The following is a 20423-nucleotide window of genomic DNA, read 5'->3' as shown; positions in this document are numbered from 1 at the left end:
CACTTAGCTCCACACATGGCACAATTTAAGTGTCCAGGCAGCTGACAAGGTTGACGCCAGTCCCTTTCTTCAGTCCCTGGGCTTCAGGATCAGAACAGAAGAGAATGAGACAATATGCTGCTTCTTGGGTCCCTCAAAGACTTCTGAACAATTGCCTACTCTAAACCTCAGGCTACCAGACCTAACTGCAGTCCTGGTGGCTGATGGCTTGGCCTGATAAATGTGGCCCAATAGATAAGAAGAGAGAAAGAGAAGAGGAAAGCTGGGGTGAGTCAGTGAATTCCCTGCCACTCTCAACCTAGAGCTTAGGCTGCAGGAGTTTTCCTACTTCTCATTGTCCTTCAGGACTACTAACCCCAGCCCTCACCCACCTCCCCATAGACACAACCAGGGCTCAGTGAGTTCTCAAGAGAAAGTCATGTATCACTCCCTTAAGAACACGCCCATGCAATAGACACAGGGCACCAACATAAAACCTGCAGATCCACCATAAACAGTGTCATTGGCAAATATCAAGAATGAAGAGTCTGGGGGCAGAAGACCTGATTCCCAGGCCTGGTTCTACCTCTATTAGGTAAGGGTCCTTGGACAAGTGACTTAACCCAAGTCTCAGTTCTCTCATCTGCAAAGTGGGTTGTTATGAGGGATAATGCAGGGTTGACATGAGACTTTCTTGAGATAATAAACATGAAGTATTTGTAAAATGTAAAATATAATACAGATATTTCATAGAATACACATTCAGTAACTTGACATATACCTAGGACTTACCCTCCCCTACCACAGGCTCCCTAAAACTCACAGACTTCTTGCCAAGTGCTTTGAAGACCCCTTCACAGCCCATGGTACCAACTGCCAGACCCATACACTTTTACACATTGTATACTGTATAAATATATGTTTTATTAATAATGGGTGAAATCCCACAAATACAACTGGCATCTCTGTGTAATGGCGAGAATCCGTAGCAGGGAAAGGGAAGGTAAAGAGGTATGCACCAGGAATAAGGATTGAAAAGAGCCCTGGGGGAAGGAAAAATCAAAAGTAGAATGAGCCTGGATCCACTAGGAAAGCCAGACATGCTCCAGGTACATCTGTCACCCTGATGGCCAGGGCATGCTGCTTAGGGAATGCCCATGGGCCACCCTGGTTGATGGGAAGAGGGTAGGGAGACATGGACAGGAGTTTGAATGAACAGCAAGTGGCTGGGGAAGGGGTGGAGGAGTAAGAATGCCAGCTTGACGAACAAAAGAAGGGCCATGGGGTAGCAATGGCCAAGGCCAGCTTATGCCCATGCTTGTGCTTATGTTAGGTCCTGAACTCCAGGGAGCTAGTGTCCTGTGCCGCCCCTTGTTTGGGAGAGAGGGAAGACTGCGGGGTAGACATCTGCAGATTCGGAAGATGCCCTGGGCAGCACCAGCCTCATCATTAGTCAAAGCAGGACCCCCAGGAGAAGGTTAGCACTACCCTCCCCATAGCACCCACCACCACCACCACCATCACCATCACCACACCACTATCACTCTTCCTCTGAGCCATAGGGGACAATGAGGGGACATAGGGCTAAGATTGCCTGTTCGCATGTATGTGCCTATAACTTTGGAGAGGGAAGGAAGCACTGGAGGACCGTGAGGCAGGAGGAGTGAGAAAGGAGACTTGGGTCTTCTCCCGCTCACTCCCCAGAATAAAGTGCATTCTCTACTTCCAGTGGCAGATGGGAGAGAAACACAGACATTATTGCAGAGGTGCCATCAGGTGATGGGGAAGAGGAAGCAGCATCCTATGGCCCCAGGCCTCTCCAATCCCCGGGATTAGGAAGGGATGACCCAGACAGAAAACCCAGCTTCTGTCCTTGTAGACTGTCCAAATCAGCCAGGGTCTGGAAATGAGGAGTGGGGAGGAAGAGGGAGAGACTTCCAGAGTCCTTCCCTGCTCCGTTCCAGCATCCAAACGGGACTTCCAGGGGACCCCACCAGGGCCCAGCCCTGGAACTCCAACCTTGTAACAACTCAATTTACAAACACTTGTGTGGTGAGGACCCCCAGGGTAGGCCACTTTGGTCAGTTATAGGTGGGGGCCTGGAGAGCCTGAGGCTCCTAGGCAGACAACAGAGGAGGATGCCAAGGGCAGGAAGAAGGGTGGTAGCCTCCTAGTGGTCTTTGCATGCAGATGTTGGAGAGAGAAGGGAGGAAACTACAAACCATATCAACTTGAGAAGACTCCTGAGCACAGCAAGGAGGGCTGGAGCCTCCACTCCCAGTGCCACAGCTGGGAGCACAGTCCAACAGCCAGCTTGTAGAGGAGCTGAGACAAGAGGGTGGCTGTGCCAGCAACCAGTACCCAAGTCTACAAGGTTAAAACAGTCCCAAAGGGCTGGGGGCTTCCTGCTGTGGGGGCTGGGGTGCAGGCCAGGGCAATGCTCTATCTTTCCGACTTGACGCGATACCGGAGCACAAGGTATGCAAGTAGCCTCAGGGCCAGGAAAAAGATGCCCAAGACCAGGAAGTCCATGTAGAGCTTAGCATCCTCCACATCCAGTGCCCGGAGGATACTCTGTGGCTCCCGGAAAGGGCATCGCTCCTCTGAGCAGGTCAGGTCTCCTCGTTCCATGCCGTAGATAGTCAGAATCACACCCTCAAAGCCATACCTAGGCAACAGGAGCATCAGAGCAGGATATAGAGTAGGGTCACTGCTCCCTAAGCAAAATGCTAGAGCCCAGATGCAACTTTCTGATCCTTGGGGCATGGCCTCCTACAGGAAGGAGCAGGGGCAGATGGGCAGGGAAGTTGCACTGACCTGACGTAGGAGAGGTAGGAGCTCCATTGCAGGTAAGTGGGGATGGTCTTGAAGCTGACAAAGAAACCGGAGAACAAGAGGACAGGGATGGCGGTAACTGGGCCCACAAACGTGGCCACCTGAAGGGGAGGGAAGGGGACCAGACCATCACAAGGGTGACCAGGACAGACCCAGGACTGGAGAAACCCCAGAGTTTCCTGTAGATCTCTCCCACTCTTTATATCATCCCTGCTTCCTCCCCTCTCAAGGGTCCCCACCTGTCAGCTTTCCCACCTGTAGAGAGTTGGAGGCAGCTCCAATTAGCAGTCCCAAAGACTGGGCCACCAAGGCTGTGGCAGTGGCCAGGGCTGAGAAGAGCAGGAAGCGGCTGGTCTCGGCTGGCTGGCCTGTCATCCAGTATACAATGCTGCAGTATACCACCGGGCACACCACCTGGAGAATGCCATAGGGCTAGGCAGTGCGCTGTAAGCCAGAGGCCCGGCAACCAAGACCCTCCACTCTAGCTGGGCAGGAGCCTGTAGAACAATTACTCCTAGAGTGCCCATGCTTAGTCTTGTTCATGCTGCCCCCACCCCAGGTTCACATGTCCCCTTCTTCCCTGGCCATCTGAACCTCATTCATCTTCTAGTCTCACTTCTTTCATTAGGCCCACTCCAAACAGTTCAAGCATGGTGACTTCTCCATCCTCTGAGTTCCTGAAGTCCTTCCCATCTAAACCAGCTTATTCCTTGTATTGTTAATTAACTCTACAGGTGAGTTTTGTCCCTCTATGAGCTCTCAACTCCTGGAGGGCAGGGAGCATGGCTACTGCAAACAGTCATGCAGGTTTTTCCCTACACAAGGATACCCAACCAAGAGGCAGCCAGAGGCTGGGATCCTGCCGTGCTCTTCTCACTAAGCCACGTACTCTGGCACAATGCAACATCCACCCTGAAGAAGGGGTACTTTTTTCTAATTTGCAAAAAGGCACCCTATAGATTATTGGTGGCCCTAGTGCTTGAAACAGGGTGCTATAACAACAACCCCAAACAGCTAACACTTATTGGGCACGTTAGTATGTGTCAAGCACCATTCTAAGTACTTTACTTGTATTAACGCATTCAATTCTCACAAACATTCCAAGGTAGATACTACTGTCATTCCATTTTATAGATGGGACACTGAAGCAAAGAAAGCAGATGACTTGCCCAACATTCCACAGCTAACAAGTCAGCAGTAAGGCTCCAGAGTCAACACTATTCTCTGCCACTTCAAAGAAGATTTACAGAGTCATTCGTAGTGTTATTATTTTCATCATTTTCTGTTTGTCATCCATTACCATTAGAATATAAGTTCCATAAGGTTAAGACTATATCCGTCTTGTTCACTGCTGTGATCTTAGTGCCTGGCATAGAACTTGGTGCATGGTAGGTACTCATCACTTATTTGCTAAGTGAGTAGAAGTAAAGAAAAGATGACAGATGACAAGGGTGAGGGAGGCCAGTGAGCAAGGACAGAAGGAGCAAGACAGGAGGGAGGCAGCGGGCAGATGAAAGGAAGAGTCTCACCTGAAAGGGCACATCAGCCATGGTCTTGGCCAAGTAATATGCTTTGAGGCTATACCAGTAGTTGAGATGCTCTCTCATAAAGACGGCCATCTCTAAGGGGACTGAGGACACAGGCAGATTAAACACAGCTGGCTGACACCCTGGTTCCTATCCCAAGCCCCAGCATCCCCACCCCTGCCCGGGGCAGCTCAGCTCACAGGTGAGCACAGTTGGCATAAGGGCAGCAAACATGAGGAACAGCATGGAGAAGAAGAGGCAGCCGGTGTTGTTGAAGACTTTGCTGGCATCGTCACCAATGTGCAGGTAGAGGAGACCAATGAGCACGCCAATCACCACATGGGACATGAACCGCAGGTGGGTCAGGACCTGTGTGATGGGGTCGTCACTAGGAGAGGGGATGGGTCACAGGCCAGGAATGGGCAGCCACACTGGAGCAGGAACTCAGAGCCGCCCTCACAGGCACATAGACTTATAGGTGTACTGGGGGTTGCTACTGGGGAAGGGACCCCATTCCCATCCCAGCTGTTGAGATCTTATGGTCCCAAAGGCTATATCTTTGCCAGCCTCCTCTCCCCCAACTTGAAGCCTCACCGTGTCCCTGAGGATGGACAAGAAAGTCCTCTTGAAGAGAATGCAGAACTGTGTGAAGGTACTAGTGGCAAAGGTGTGGCTTTCAATGGCATCCACTTCCTGGGGAGAGAAAATTGGATTGATGAGCCTACATATCCACCCACTGCGTATCCAGCCCCATGAATGGGAAAACCCCTGAGCCCTTCCCCAAGGCAAAGGGTCCTCCAGGTGTACTGAAGAAGTCTCCACCATTGAGTTCTGTACCTGGAAGCTGGCCTCAGGCTATGATTCAGAGAGACACACAATAAGGGGTAAAAACTTGGAAAGGAGGAGATAGAAAGGGAGTCAGGGATACCCACAGGGGCAACTAGTAGATCAGTAACTTTTCTTCTTTTTAATCCATTGAAAAACATTTACTTTAAGGGTATAGTATCTTTATGCCACCAGTTTCACAATATTTTTTTTTAACAACAATAATAACAATGACAATAATAAGATAACACTTATGGTTTTCAAGGATTATAGTATCTCATTTAAGAAAGAAAATTGGCACTAAACAAATGCCAGTTGTAACCAGCTACAGTGCAAAGAGCTTTATGTGATGATCTTAGTCATCCAATAACCCTGTGAGGTAAGTATCATCACCCCCAGGTTAGAGATGACAGCAATCTACAGTGGCCATGAGGCCAGAGACAGCATCAGTCTTATTTACCAGGTGGTACTGTGCCTACACAGGGGATGACATACTACATATGCTTAGTAAGAATTTGCTGAAAGAATAAATGAACAAAAAAGCAGAAGCTCAAAGAGGTTTAAGTAAGGTGCCCAAAGTCACACAGCTGTTAATAGTAGGTCTATTCTAATACCCAATGGTTGTGATGCCTCCAAGGGATAGCCTTTTGGAAGGACCATTGTCATGGTCCCCTACTCCTGCCCCCTGCTCTACACTCTGCCTTCTTCACCCTTACTTACTGGAGGGCAAGTGGGGCAGGCGGCAGCGACCTCATTCTTCTCAGGGCTGCTCTTCTTCTCAGCCATGGCACACAGCCCATTTTGCACAGCCCTAAACAGCATGGGATTCAGGTCTCCGTACTCACCAGAGGCTACTTCAATGACTGGGGAACAAAAAGGTAGTGCTCAGCTGAGCTCTACCCTTGGTTCCCAAGGTCAAGCCAGCCCCTCCTTGGATATGTGGGGAAAGCAGGTAATAGTGAGATCTCTGACCCCAAGAGGCCTGACTGCCTGACCCAAGTCACCAGGTTTGGCCCCAGCATCACATCCCAGCCCCTACCAACAGTCTCCCACTCACTGAAGTCAGCCGGGTTGTGGTAGGTGGGGCAGTGCAAGCCAAGCCCCTTCAGATAGGGGATCAGGTTGGTGACCATGCCCTTGAAGATGCACTGACCTTGGCTCAGGATGTAGAGCTGAGTAGGAAAGAGAAAGATGAAGAAAACAAGACCAGTGGGCCAGGTAGGCTCCACCACACCTCTCTTGACCCTCTTCACTCTTCCCATCACACACCGATCATGTTTGAGGACCAGAGACACTCACCTTGTCAAACATCTCAAAAAGCTTGGCACTGGGCTGGTGGATGGTACAGATGATGGTACGGCCCCCCTGGGCCAGAGATTTCATGAGGGACACCACTTGGAAACAGGAGGCACTGTCCAGACCACTGTCCAGAGAGAGGCCACCAGAGAGTGGAGTGAGATGGGCAGAGACAAGAGAAAGGAATGTTTGGGGTGGGACAGCTACTATAAAGGGGATGGAGCTGGCAGGAAGGGGTTACTCTGGCTACCCCTATACCATGTACATACTATAAGATTCAGGCATGTGGAGGTACTGAGAAGCCCAAAACATTGTGCAGTTTAACAGCATATACTGACCACCTGTTGAATGCCAGGCACTGGCATTACAATGATGAATAAGTAAGTCACAGACACTAGTCAAGAGGGAGAGATAAATACACAGATCATTTGAGATAATGTGGAACATGCTATGGAAACATGGAGTGAAAGAGAGAGAATTCAGCTATGCTGTATAAAGATGTTGTAGGGTAGTCAAATAAGGTTCCTAAGTAAGTCTGTAACAAGACAGAACTAAGTCAGGTGAAGGTGGAAAGGCAGGCACGGTGGTAATGGGCATTGCAGGCAGAAGACAGCATGTGCAAAGCTTAGAGGCATGAAATACATGGCTCGAATAAGGAATTATGAGCAATTCAATATTATTAGAGCATAAAATACAAGACAGTATGAAGCAAGCCATGAGGCCAGAGAAGTCAGTTCAGAGCAGAACCTTTTAAGTCTTCTGACTTTATTCTGAGGGTAAATGGGCATCATTGCATGTTGTCAAGCAGGGGAGTGAGAACCATCAGACTTGTCTTTCAGAAAGTTCACTCTGCCTACAGCTTGGAGAAAAGATTGGCTTGGAGAAACTGGAGATGAGGAAATAGGAGTCTGTTGCAGAAATGCAGACAAGAGTTGATGTCCTGAACTTGAGCACTGGCACTAGGGATAGAGATGGGGTGAATCTGAGAGATGGCAAAAGAAGGTAGAATCAACAGAACTTGATGACTGATTGGCTGTCAGGGAGAGAAGAGGGAAGTATCAGTCAAGGAGGACATTGGGATTTCTGCCTGGGTGAACGATAGGGCCATTATGGCAACAGGATTGGTAGACATGAAGGTGCAGAATAAGCCCTTATCTGGCCGCCAGGAGGCTGCAAACACAGGCTCTAGTCTCCAGCAGTGAAGCAGATGCAGCCTCCAGCCTGGGCTCAGGGATGAGGAGAGGGGGCATCCTAGTGGGAGAGGAGGGGGAGAACTACCTGGTGGGCTCATCAAAGAACATGACAGGTGGGTTGTTGACCAGCTCCAGGGCGATGGCCAGGCGCTTCCTCTGGCCTCCGGAGAGCAGGGCTGTCCTCGTGTGGGAGCAGGACATCAGGCCCAGTGCTGTCAGGATCTCTGTCACCTGGCCCAGCCCACCCCACCCACCCCAGATCAGCTTCAGAGTCTCTGCTTCCCTGGGCATCACCCCAGTTTAAATCAGCACCTCCCTTAAGTCTAATGTGCCAGCCTTGGCCACCACTGTTGCATCCCCCAACTCTGGGCCCAGAACTCAGTAACACTAAAATGAATGGCTTTCCCATTCCCTTCCCCTCCCCTTCTCCTTCCCCTTCCCCACTCACCAGCTCCTTCTTTACTTCTTGTTTCTCACTCAGCTTCAGGTTAGCAGAGACCTGGGGCCCAGAGAATAGACAGGTCAGATATGTATTATAGGGGGGCTCTACCTTGACCCCTTAGCCAATGAGGAGAACAGGGACAGCAGACAGATGGGGCAACTGGGAAGACAAGATGGAAATCCAGTCCTCACCATCATGGCCTCCAACACTGTGAGATGTGGCAACAGCATGTCATCCTGCATGATGTAACAAGACATTTTGCGGAAGGTCCTCAGTTCCCTAGGCCTCCCATTGACTAGGATCTGCCCCTTCATTCCAGACTCCCTGCAGGAACATCAGTCGGGATGAGAGTCAAGGCTATTTCAGAATACCTTCTGTGCTCCCCAGGGGATCGTTCTTCCTGGGTCCTGCCCCCATTCCACTCTAGTCTAATCCTTACCTGTATCCTGCCAAGATGTTCATGAATGTGGACTTGCCAGCCCCTGAGGGTCCCATGATGCCAATCAGCTCCCGGCGGCAGAATTTACCTGATAGGCACTTGAGGAGGGTCTTATAACCTGAAGTGAGGAAGGAAGGAACTTTTGACAATGGCTATAGTGAACAGAGGCATTCCAAGCTTTTAGGAGCAGCCGTGACTATCAGTGAAACAGGCAGTCCCTACTCAGTGTGAATTGGTTAGGATGGAGGAGAGCTCCTACAATAATCCAAACCCTCTCATCCTGTTCCCCTAGAAGTGACTAGTACTAATGTCAAAGTATCAGAGGTGACAATAATCTTCTGAAGGCCATGGGGTAAAACCCTACATTTCACGGATGTACATGGAGAGGACAATCAAGGTTATAGAAGACCCTGTTCATCTCCTATAAACACAGCAGTCACTCTCTCACCCCCTCCAGGAAGACTTTCTCAATGATCCATCCCATGCTGGCTGAGTGTCCTCCGTGTTCACTTCTCATACGCCAGCATGCTTGTTACTTGCTGTGCCTGTTCTTCCCCACCTCTGCTAGCTTCTTAGCCAGTGATCTCCTTGGGAGCAGGGTCTGTGTCTTACTCATCTTTGTAACCTCAGCATACTGTCTGGCATGTACTAGATGCTCATTAAGTGTTTGTTCTATGAACGTGTGTTCTCAGAGCTTTGGCCTCTTTCTCAGAAGGCCTTCTTTTTTTGTGTTCTCTCTGCCCACCATGCTTGACTCTGCAGCCCCTACGTGGCCCAGGAAAATCTCATCTTTCATTCACTTAGTCAGGTGGATCTAAGATCAAATTCTGGCTCCACACTTACCAGTTGTATGACCTCGAGCAAGTGCTTAACCTCTCTGAGCTCCAGGCCCCTTATCTGTAAAATGAGGATGATAGTACCTATCTCATAGGGCTTTCATAAAGATTTAATGAGATAATATATAAAGCATATAACAGTGCTTCGCACATAGAGTACACTATAAAAAAAAGTGACATTTAATTATTAATTATATTTGACTAATGGTTATTGATATTTACTACATTCCAAGCTCTGTAACAAACACTGGACAAAAAAATTAGGACACAGCTCCTACACTCAAGAAGGTCATAATTTATGTGAAAAAGATGAAAAACATCTATGGATCTAAGAAAAGATAAAATAAGGGTTATAACAAAAGTATAAATAGTGCAGGATGTAGACAATGTGAATTGATGAGAGCAGAGGGGCAAGAGAAAAATCAGGAATGGCTTCATGGAAGAGGTGGCATTTGCACTAAGTCTTAAAGAATGAGAAGCATTCCAAAATGGGAAGGGAAGGCAGAGGTTCTCCAGGCTTTGAGAGGAAAAGCTCTGCCATGTAAGAGCATATACATAATACAATCCAGGGAGCAGAAGGCAGAGACAACATGGGTTACCTGGTGAGACAAGGGGGTGGAAAGGAAAGATGAAGCCAATGAGGCGAGCCATGCCTAGTATGCTTGCAGACCTGCCTCAGTGAGGCTGAAACACCAATCCCTTACCATGTACTTTGTTTATTACCACCCTCTTCGACCCCCATAGAATTCAATTCCCTCTCCACTCTACCTCCTTAGCAGACACACTGAAGGGATGTGATCTTTCAGCCTCCCACCACAGCACTCTGGGATATCCTGTCAGAAGGGGATCTGCTACTCACTGTGGAGTCCTGATCATACCAACTGCTTGAATGGTGCTTTACAATCTATAAAGCTCATTACTCAGTTGTTTCAATAGCAACATGGATGAGGCAACTGGGGCCCAGGAACATCCAGTGACTCACCCAAGGTCACACAGCAAGTTCCTTACTGAGAGAGGGGAAGTCATGGGTTCCAGCCCTGTGCCTCAGTCATCATCATTGTCAATCAGAAAGATGTGTGCTTGTGTACCTCAGCATATGCCTTTCAGAGCCACTCTTAGGAAATGATTTCTTTTGCAGGGGAAGAAATTGGCAATGATAAACCTCCCCCCACTTAATCACAGCCAAGCACAAGATTAAACACTGATGCCTAATACAAATATCATCTTGCCTTTTGCAAAGCATTTTTACAGATAAAATCTCAACTAAGCTTCAAAACAAGCCTAAGCAGTGGGTATTCTTATCATCTCAGTTTACAGAAGAGAAAAGCGAGGCCAAAAGAAGGTAAGCAGCCTGCCCAAGGTCACACAGCTTACAAGTGGCCCATGTCTTCGGATTTCTGCTATACCATAACTGCTCAGCATGGAAGGGGCCTACCAGGCAGGACTTCGAGCAGAGAAACAACAGAGCTCTAGCCCCACCTCAGTCAATAACTCTCTTTGTAATTTTAAGTCATTTAATTTTTCAGTGCCTCCATTTCTTCATCTATAACATAAAGATAGTAATATCTCCTCTCAAGGACACATAGGGTTATTGTGAATATTAAGTGAGTAATTAATAATTAATAGGAAAGTGTTATGAAAAACAAGATGCATCACAAATAATTAGGGGAGACTGGTGACAAATCCTTACCTGGAAAAGACAGACATCTCCCTCTCTCCACATTCCTTTCTCTTTTCCCTTTCTGCTTACATGCAATTGCTTTTGCCCTCCACAGACGGAGAGAGGGATTCAAGTGAAAAGAAAAGTCAGAGAGAGGAGGACAGAGGGCAGGAAAAGGGGAAGGGGTAAGGGACGGAAGAGTTAGCAAAATAGACAATAGAGCAAAATGGAGCTGGTAAGGCCAAAAGAAGGGTAGGGCCAGGTCACAGGTGCCAATTTTGTAGCTTGTCGGTTGAAGCAACCAGAGAGCTGGCCCATATAGCCGTGTTTCTTTTTAATCTTCATTCTCCTTAAAACTGAGAGTAAATGAGGGCTAAGAAATTAACAACTACCCCCTCATTTTGCCCAGAGCTGATCTCAGGACTGTGAGAGGCTACTTAGGGATAAGGTGCTGGGCAAGAAGCCCAGATGCCTCAGTTTCCATTTGTTCAGGTCTTACAAGCTTTTGGTTACTCATTGGAGTAATGGTGGGGAATGTAAGACAGCTCAAGCTCAGCCCTGCTCAGAAGTACCCTAAATATATTTCTTAAACCTCAAAGAACAATGTTCCAGCTCCACCCTGGCCCCTTACCCAGGTTCTGGAAACAAAACAAAACAAAACAAAACAAAAAACAAACAAACAAAAAATAGCTTCTCTATTCCTAGCTCAAGCTGCCCAGGGCAGGAGATGCAGGGGATAGCTGGGGTTCAAAGGAACTCAGAGCTCCATACCTTACCCACATATCCTGATGGGGGAAAAGAGGAGGAGATGGGAATGCTATACCAGGAAAGTTAAGAGAAAGAAATGAACTGTGAACGAAAGAGGGGCTATGTAGTAAATTTGACAAGCTCAGGGGGCCACATTGCAAATCTGACAAGCCCAGTAAACAAAAGTGATCTCTCAGGGTGATCTGATCATAAATTTCTAACTGAGCAGGTCTTGGTGGGTAGTCACACCCCAGGCCTACTTATAGCTTCCTTAAGCTTCCAGTTTTTGCCTTAAGCGAGCCTTGTCCATTTTTCCTGTGCATCTACGTTAGCACACCTTTGAAATGCCAGATTAATCCTTTCCAGACCCTGGAAGGTTTAACCACCCTCATGGGAGCACATGAACCAAAAGTCCTCAATGTTTTCTATTTACTGTAAATGTTATATTCCAGAGATTTCCCCACTTTGCTTTCTTCCACCTCCCTAATATACTACCAATTATGCTCTTTCCTTTGATTCTAAATGTATAAAAAGAACTGCCAAACTGCCATTTTCTGGAGCATTTTCTGTCTGTTGAGGTCTTGCTTCTGGGCATGTCCTCAGTTTAGCTCAAATAAACTCTAAAAAAACTCATATAAATTTTTTTCTATAGGTCTGAAAATTCTTATGTTGACAGAACAATGAAAGGAGAGTTGTAAAACCTGGCTTCTGGTCCCAGCACTGCCACTTATTAGCTGTGTGGCATGGGTCAAGTTCCTCAACTTCCCTGAGCCTATTTCCTGATTAGTAACATGGGATGTCATTTATCCTGCCAAAACTTCACCCTCCCTGCTTCAGAGAACTTAGGCAAGAAAGAAGATACAGGACTAAGAATATCTTTAAAAATTAGCAGTGTTTTGTAGGTAAAAGGATATTACTAAACCCCTGCAACACCCCACCCTCACACTTTCTCATGCCAGCACTCAAAAGCAGGAATCCCATTTAAAAAGAAATAAGAAAAACTCAAGGCCCAGAGGTCATGGTGTCAACTTAGAGGAAAGCTTCAATAACCAATTAAACCTGGTGTCTCACAGTGCTCACAGGTGTGGAGGAAAGGCAGACTCTGGTACCTCAATTGCATTCACAGTGAGGGGCTAAGATTTTAGCCCCTTGTTCCCACAAGGCCCACTGGTGCAGGACTTGCAGAACGGGGGACACCCAGGCCTTGTGCTCTGGAAAAAGCAACTCACTGGGGGAAGAGGGTAGCCACAGCTCCCCACTAGGCTGCTCCCTACCGCGTTTGCGCCAGCAGGGCCCCTCCCGCACAGAATAGGACAGCTCCACGAACTCTATGTCCACCGCTGAGCGCTTGGGTAGGTGGGAGAAGCGCTGGGCTTCGGTGATGTGGTTCTCCACCTTCTTCAAGTGTGTGGTCAGTACAGGGGGCTCTGCTCCGTCCTCCAGCGCTACAGCCATGGCCACAGCCCCGGGTCCTAGTCCACAGCCCACGGCCTCCAGCGCCTTTTCCGCCATCACGCCACTGGCCTGCAGGGAGAGGGCCTGCTCAGTTTCGGGCAAACCCCAAGCCCCGGCTCAAAGCTCCCTTATTTTCTAATGCTGCCCCCGCCCCCACTCTCCACCTTCTTCTGAGGGCAGATCGGCCACTGAGAGCACCCCACTTCCCACTGCCTGAGCATCTGCCCTCTCCCTGCCTCCCACATGCAGCGCAGCAACGTTCATTCCCGACCTCTCCTCGGTCCCAGGCAGCCTAACCCCAACCTGGTCCCAGCCCAGCCCCTCGAAGCTGTCACCCGCTCCCTCCCCGCAGCGGCGACTCTAATCTCCTTACCCCGCGGGCCAGCAGCCCCTGGGGACTGGATGGTTAGGGGGCGGGGCGGAAGAAGGGCCAGCCAGCGGAGGCTGACTGCTGGGAGATAAGGTAAAGTGAGAGCGGGATCCACCAGGAGAAGGCGGAGGAAGAGGAAGCTCTGGGCCTCTCCCCATCCTTGGGCGCGATTCCCTGGCCAGCTCCTATACCTGCATCCAGGTCCCACGCGCTCCCCAAAGACAGGCGCTCAGCTGGGATTTAAAACCCCCACAGCCAACTAAGCCCCTCCTGGAGGGCTTACCCACCTCCTATCTTCTGCACGCCTAGTCACCTTGACGTGCCCCGGGGCCGGTGTAGGGCCGAGATGCTTAGCGCTGTCACGGGCCGAGGGTGTTGACTCCGATTCCTCCTTACTTAATTCTGGGTGCAGCACCCGCGTCCCGGCTCCTGGTCCCGGCAGCCCCGGGCTGGGGCGGGGCCGGGGCGGGGAGGGCTGCAGCGGAGAGCCCCGGCCTTAGGTCAGAGGAGAGATGACAGGTGGAGATGGGCGCATGGGGCGAGCGCTGACTCGCCTGGGCTGTGCACACTGGGTCCCCGAGCCTGGTCCTCGGTGCCTTATCCTCCTGAGCCAGCTGGGCGACTGTGCTTTCCACGAAGCTACCGATCGCCGGTACCGCTGTTCTTAAAGGGCCCGCGCCTGCCCGCAGCCTGCCGGGCGCGAATATGGCCAACAGGAGAGCAGCGCTGGTGTCGCGGGGGCCCGAAAGGGCGCAGTTGTGGACCCAGGACTAGGAGTTGGCAGCAAAGGGCCCATTTAGAGGCAGTGAGGAAAGGAGAACTTAAGTCCCAGGATTACAGACTAGACAATAGCAGTGGTGGTGGTCGGGAGGATTGGAATAAAGATTTCATCCCTCTCAAGGGATTGTAAATCTGTCTGCTGGTCTGCACCCCGTCTCCCAATCAGTTTCCCTCAGTTCTGGCCCTTGAGCTCAGGATTCTCCCCGGGGGAATCCCTAAACTACATAAAAAGGCTTTTAAAGCAAGTATTGGACATCCTCCTCCCTCCTCTCCCTCACCTTCTCCTCTCTAAGGACAAGGAGACTAGTTACGAAGGGACAAAGGGTGGCTGCTTTGGGAGAGCTTGCAGGCAGCTCCAAGGTTAAACTGGTACCCAGAATTCTGCCTGCTCCAACTGTAGAAATCCTTATTCTCCCAGGTAAACACGGGCCTTTAAGACAGGCACATGCCTGTGGCACCTTCTCATCACATGTTCATTCTCCTTATCCCATAAGCCTTCATAGGTTCCCAGAGCTCTCCTAAGGCTTTTTCCCCTGCTCAGTTTCTTGGGCATTTCCTCTTCGCTCCTGTCCGCACCAGCCCGTCTTCAAGAGGCGAGTAGGTTAGTCAGCTGAAAAACAATGACCTGAGCTTGTAAATTCCCACCTGTCACACAGCAGAGACAGATGGGAAGGGAGGCTACTGCTGCTGCCACCAATGAGGCTTCTCGTCACTGCAGCAGTTGAGAGGTTACTAGCAGTCAAACCTCTCTCCTGCTCCCCTCTCCTCCTCCTCCTCCAGCCTCTCCACAGCCTGGAAGCTATCGGGCCCCTGCAGGACATCTCCAAGTTCTACCCCATAACTGTGAGGTTTAGATGGATTTTGAAGCCAGCCCTCCCTAACTTCCCCTCACCTCATACCACCTTTTCCTTCTCTAGATGGATCCTTGATTCTCCAATGTAACCTCTGTAGGAATTCAGAATGAGTTACACCAAGATATTCCTCTGTGGTATGTGAATTGTTCTGAGCTAAAGGCAACAAAGACCCTGCAGACTTAAGAGAACCCTTCTCCCCTTAACTATCTAGAGGAATCTGAATTAGGGACCTTCCCATAACAACAGATTATCATATATATATTTCTATTATTTATATTTATATTTAACCTATCTATAGGGCAAACTTCTAATTACCAAACATCTGCTCTTATCATCCTGCAATGACCCCCAAGGTACCTTCCCCCATTCCTAATACAGGATGTCATATATATCATATTTCTCTATTCTGTCTTTGAATCTCTCATGCATGTGGAGTCTCTGATTCTCTCACGTATGTAGAGTTCTCATACATATGTATGTATTTTCATGGTCATTTTCTCCTGCTAAACTGCCTCATGTCTATTTGATTATTAGACCATCTGAAAGAATCTTAAAAGTAAAGAGTCTTCCTCCCCCCACACCTCCTGTGCTCTACTATAGGTGCCCCAACAGTTGCATTTATTGAGCAACTACTATGGACCAGGCATTATCTCATTTAATCCTCACAATATCCTTCTGAGGCAGGTATTACAATCTCACTTTAGAGATAAAGAAACTGAGGGATAGAGAATTTAAGCAATGTGCCCAAGGGGACAGACACATCTAGTTGATAGCAGAGTAGTGCTTGAACCCTCAAGTCCTTGTTTTTACTTTTTTATAGGCAGCTCAAAATCTTATTCCCAAATCAACCATCTGCCTCCATTTTCTAGAAAGACTTTTCATTCCCCCAAGATAATCTCCATATCTAATGACACCCACCTCCGTTCCTTGATCTACAGCTTTCCAATTCTCAGGAAAATTTCTTCTCATTGCATAGGAACACACTGTCCCCCACCTGAAAGCAGGCTTCCCCATCTTCAGAGATCAATATTTCCAAGTCTCATAATAGTTTTTCACACTCTAGAATTCACACTCCATGCCCCAGAGCAGTGGTCCTCAGCCTTGGCTGAGAATTAGCTTTACTCGGGGGAACTTTTAAAAGTGTTAACTGGATAACACTTACCAGTTAATGCTGATCTCTAAGGTAAGATGAAAGCATTAATATTTTTAAAAACTCTCCAGCTGATCCCACTGGGTAGGCAAAGTTGAGAGCCACTACCAAAATACCTTAGGTTAGAACTCCTGTCATGCACCCATTAAAGTTCTCTCTCTTTCCTGGAACAGGCCTTCCCATTCTCTAAGATACTCTCTCTCCATTTTGTGAACAGATCTTTCTCTATGTCAGATTTCCATTCTAACCTTGGCATTATTTCTTACTAGTTTTTTTTTTAATTAATTTATTTTTTATGGTGACATTAGTTAATGAAATCCAGTAAGTTTCAGCTGTACATTTTAACAGTAAGGCATATATTTATATTGTGTGTTCACCTCCCAGTTAGATTTCTTTCTGTCACCACGTATTTGACCCGTTATCCTGTCTGCCTCCCCCTTTCTCCCTCCCCTCTCTCCTCTGGTTCTCTTACTAGTTTTATACTCTTCAGCAAATCTTTCCACCTCTTTGATCCTCTTTTATATAATGGTGATGATAAATAAAAATCCTGTGTATCTGCCTCAAAAGATTTGTGAGGTTCAAATACAAATACTTAGTAATATTTTTTTTTATTCAAATAAATCATACACATTCTTACTTGCCAGGTCAGACTTGCTATGGTTTATGGTTGTTTCTTTTCTCCAAGAAGAAACTCCCATTTCCTTGGCAAAGGAGGAGAAAATATATTTATTGAATACCTACTACATGCGAGGCAGCCAGTATAGTGATATGATCTCTGAGGAAAGGACTAAGTCTCTTTCTCCTCGTATTCCCAGAACTTGTACACAGAAAACATACTCAGTAGCTATCTGATGACTGAATGGTCTAAACAGTCCTCATGACTTTATGAGGTCAATATTTTCTTCCCAGGTTTCAGATAAGGAAGCTGAGGCTCAGAAGTGTTAAGTATAAGTATGAGGTCACACAGCTACTTTGACGGATCCAGGGATCTAAATCCAAGTCTTAGTGATTCTAAATCATGATTTTATGTCAAACTTCCTCATTCCCTAATATTGTCACCTTCCCATTTTACAAAGCAGATCTATCTCCATCCCCCTGAATAGACCTCTTCTCATTCTAGGATAGAAACCTTTCCAACCTTCTAGGGACAGACCCTCCCCATTCTAAGAAATATTCCCCCAACTCCCACCACATATCCCCCAGACAGACCTTTGAATCTCTAGAACACACACCTCGTAACTCAAAAGCATTGGTTCTAAAACTTTAGCACACATCAGAATTAGCTGGAAGGCTTGTTAAAACTGATTGCTGGCCCCTGCTCCCAGAGTTTCTGATTCAGTAGGTCTCTAAGCCCCCAGGTCATACTGATACTGCTAGTCTGAGGACCAGTTTGAGAACCATTGCCCAAGAACCTTCATTCCTCTGCCTAGACTTCCTTATCTCCAGAAACTATCTCCCGTCATGGACTGTCCATCAATGCCCAGATGGACCCTCTCCCTTTTCCCCAAAGAGACCTCCTCCATTCTCTGAGATTGATCCTTTCCTTTCTCTAGGATACTCCCCAATTCCACCCAGGCCTTCCCCTTCAACCACTAAAACAGAGCCTCCTTTCAGAGAAGGTTCCATAGACTCAGACAAGTAAGGGTTGACGATAATTGGCTGAAGAGGAGAGAAACAGAAGCAGAAATTCTCATCTCAGCTTAGTGACAAGAGCTAATCTGATACAGGCTGCTCTGGGTAAGGATTTGTGGGAGTAGTTAGTAAGGTTTATGAACCTATGGGAAAAGGAAGGTGTCAGGGTTCTATGGGAGCTGAAAAGAAACTGGACTGAGGACTTTGGAACTAATGTAGTTCCACTTCCACCACCCAGCTCCCTCATCTACCATGCTTCCCTTGCCCACCTTTAAGTCTTTCACCTTGGGAAGGAATGATTTTAGTGTCCTTGTCCATGTAAGGACCCTCTTCTGGCCACTCGGGGAAATGCAGCACAGAACTGGGGAGGAAAGGTAGACAGATAGGAGCCTGGCAGAGCTCTCTCCCTCCAGAGGCTGGCAGTGAAGTTGGACATAGGCACTGAGACCAAGCAGTGGAGAGGTAACTACAAGTCAGAGTCCTTGCTGTTGCTTTTTTAAAAATTGTTTTTAAAATGAGTATAACATATAGCAAAATCAAGCAATATCAAAGTGTATTTTAAAAGTTTAATTTTTCTCTATCCCTCTCTTGCTATATAGTGCCATCTTTTAATAAGTAGTGATGGGTACTCCAAAGCTGCAGAATGCCAAGGCTCTCTGTCCAAGAGTCTCCCTTCTTCCTTAAGAATCCATACACTCCCCTCCTTCTAGGTTCGGCTTGCTGCCTTCCGTCCCCTAGAAGTTGAACTCCCACCAAACTCCTTAGCTGTATCATTTCCATTTCACCAGCCTCAGATCAGCTATCTGCTGAGCTTTTTTCTGGGGCCCATTTACCCTCCTCTTACTACAGGCCATACTTTACTGGAGAGTAGGGTAGAAAGGTCTCTGCTGGTAGGTGTTCAAAATGCTTTATTTCCCTTGGTCTCTCTAGTCCGATGATCTCTGTCTCCACTCAGTAGCCTACTTTTCTGTAGACATACTCTGGACTCTGAATAGCTCCATTAAAAAATGTCTCCTTTATGACCACAACCTTTCCCTTCTACCCTTCAATTTTCAAAAGCCTCGCTAGAACTTTCAATGTTTTGATTCTAACTACTACCTTCCAGTCTCTTAAAGTCTCCCTGTCCAGCGTGGATCTCATGATCCTTCCCCAGCTGCTCTAATTACCCTGTTCCTTAGCCTTAAGCAATCCTCATCTTGGCTATCAGGCCATGGATGTGACCCAACCCAGTGGTCTGTCTTCTGTTCCAGGGGTGCTGGTATCTGCTAAAAAAAAAAATATGTACCTGGATGTTAGGTAACACTGCCTGATCCTGATCTTCAACCTCAGTTGGGTGATAAGGTGATCTCACTCCTAAATCTATTAATGGCATTTTTAAAACTTGACAATTCTTATAAATTTCCTTAATCCAGAAAATTACCCCTCAGTAACCTTAATTCCTACCAGCAGGCATGAAATCCTTATCATATCTCACTTCCCATAAACTAAATCCACTTCCATTCCCATCCATCCCTTTTTTTCTCCACTAAAAGGGGTGTCTCCATTCCTTTCCAAGTTTCATCTACCTACCCATCCTCTATATTCCTTGCCTAGTCAAGAAATTCAAACTATTTAGCATCGTATGAAAAAGATTTCTCTCCCAACCTTCCCTGACTCAAATCCCTTTGCTACCATACGTGAAATGGGTATGCTCTTCATTCCTAACATACACCATGGAATTCCAGATCTTGAGCAAAATTCATTCACCTTTCACTGAATACCTATATTCACTAGATCATAATCTTACAGAAATGATTTTATTCCCTACACCAATTCCTCCCTTTTCTCATTTCAGGAAATTATTTCTTTTATACCCACTCAGCAATTCTGTGCTCTTCTCTGAAGTTGTGGGCTTGCCCTAAGAAGCATTAGCTTCCACATTCCTGGGCCACCTGTATTCTATTGCCTCTCCTATAAGATAGTGTCTCCTTAATCTTTAGATACCATGATGTCTGATCTGATTCATGGCCTGACTCCTGATGAAACTCTAAGGCAGTCAAATTAGTAGTTACCCTCTCTGCTCCAGGGTCTACTCCCACCCACCCTAAGCCTTTAATATCCTTCCGCAGGTCTCTGGTTGCTTAGACTTAATAACCCCTCACTACTCGCCCAGTGCTAGCTAACCCATGCATGCTGAGCCCTCGATCCCCTCCTCCTGAACTGGAATCATAGTAGCAGGCCAGAATCTCTTCTGCTGTTCTCATGGTCCAGATAGATTGAGTGTGAGCATGACTGATAAGACTGATAGGGAAGGCCCTCTTCACAGGGTACTTGCCTACTCCTAAAGGTGCTGCTCAACCGAAGAATGGATGGGCATCAGTAATGCTGGATGACTCAAGGGACAGCCCAAGCCAGTGCTTAGAGC

The 20423-nt window shown here is 47.6% G+C and overlaps 1 protein-coding gene across 8 annotated transcripts; it reads right to left on the bottom strand.

Annotated features, from left to right (window-relative positions):
• Positions 1-766: 766 nt before the first annotated feature.
• Positions 767-14983, bottom strand: ABCG4 (ATP binding cassette subfamily G member 4). 8 transcript variants are annotated; one of them, XR_001596220.2, is made up of 16 exons: positions 13891-14983; positions 13053-13302; positions 8536-8653; positions 8288-8420; positions 8103-8153; positions 7740-7885; positions 6465-6588; positions 6223-6337; positions 5886-6028; positions 4935-5033; positions 4541-4709; positions 4344-4444; positions 3070-3228; positions 2797-2915; positions 2202-2647; positions 767-1022 (listed from the first exon to the last, which is right to left on the bottom strand). XR_001596220.2 is itself a non-coding variant. In XM_016139368.2 (15 exons), exons 2-15 carry the CDS (start codon positions 13288-13290, stop codon positions 2422-2424), a joined length of 1941 nt encoding a protein of 646 aa, XP_015994854.1. In that variant the 5' UTR covers positions 13291-13302; positions 13891-14983; the 3' UTR covers positions 884-2421. The 8 variants fall into 8 exon arrangements, 6 of the variants coding, with proteins under 6 accessions (XP_015994854.1, XP_015994855.1, XP_015994856.1 ...); XM_016139368.2 differs by having other exon boundaries at positions 884-2647; XM_016139369.2 differs by lacking the exon at positions 13891-14983 and adding an exon at positions 13607-13805 and having other exon boundaries at positions 884-2647.
• Positions 14984-20423: the final 5440 nt, after the last annotated feature.

This window comes from Rousettus aegyptiacus, unplaced genomic scaffold (assembly GCF_014176215.1).
Source record: "Rousettus aegyptiacus isolate mRouAeg1 unplaced genomic scaffold, mRouAeg1.p scaffold_m13_p_5, whole genome shotgun sequence".
NCBI classification, from domain to species: domain Eukaryota; kingdom Metazoa; phylum Chordata; class Mammalia; order Chiroptera; family Pteropodidae; genus Rousettus; species Rousettus aegyptiacus.
The sequence above is the reverse complement of the archived record's forward strand: the minus strand, read 5'-3'. Positions and strand labels throughout refer to the sequence as shown.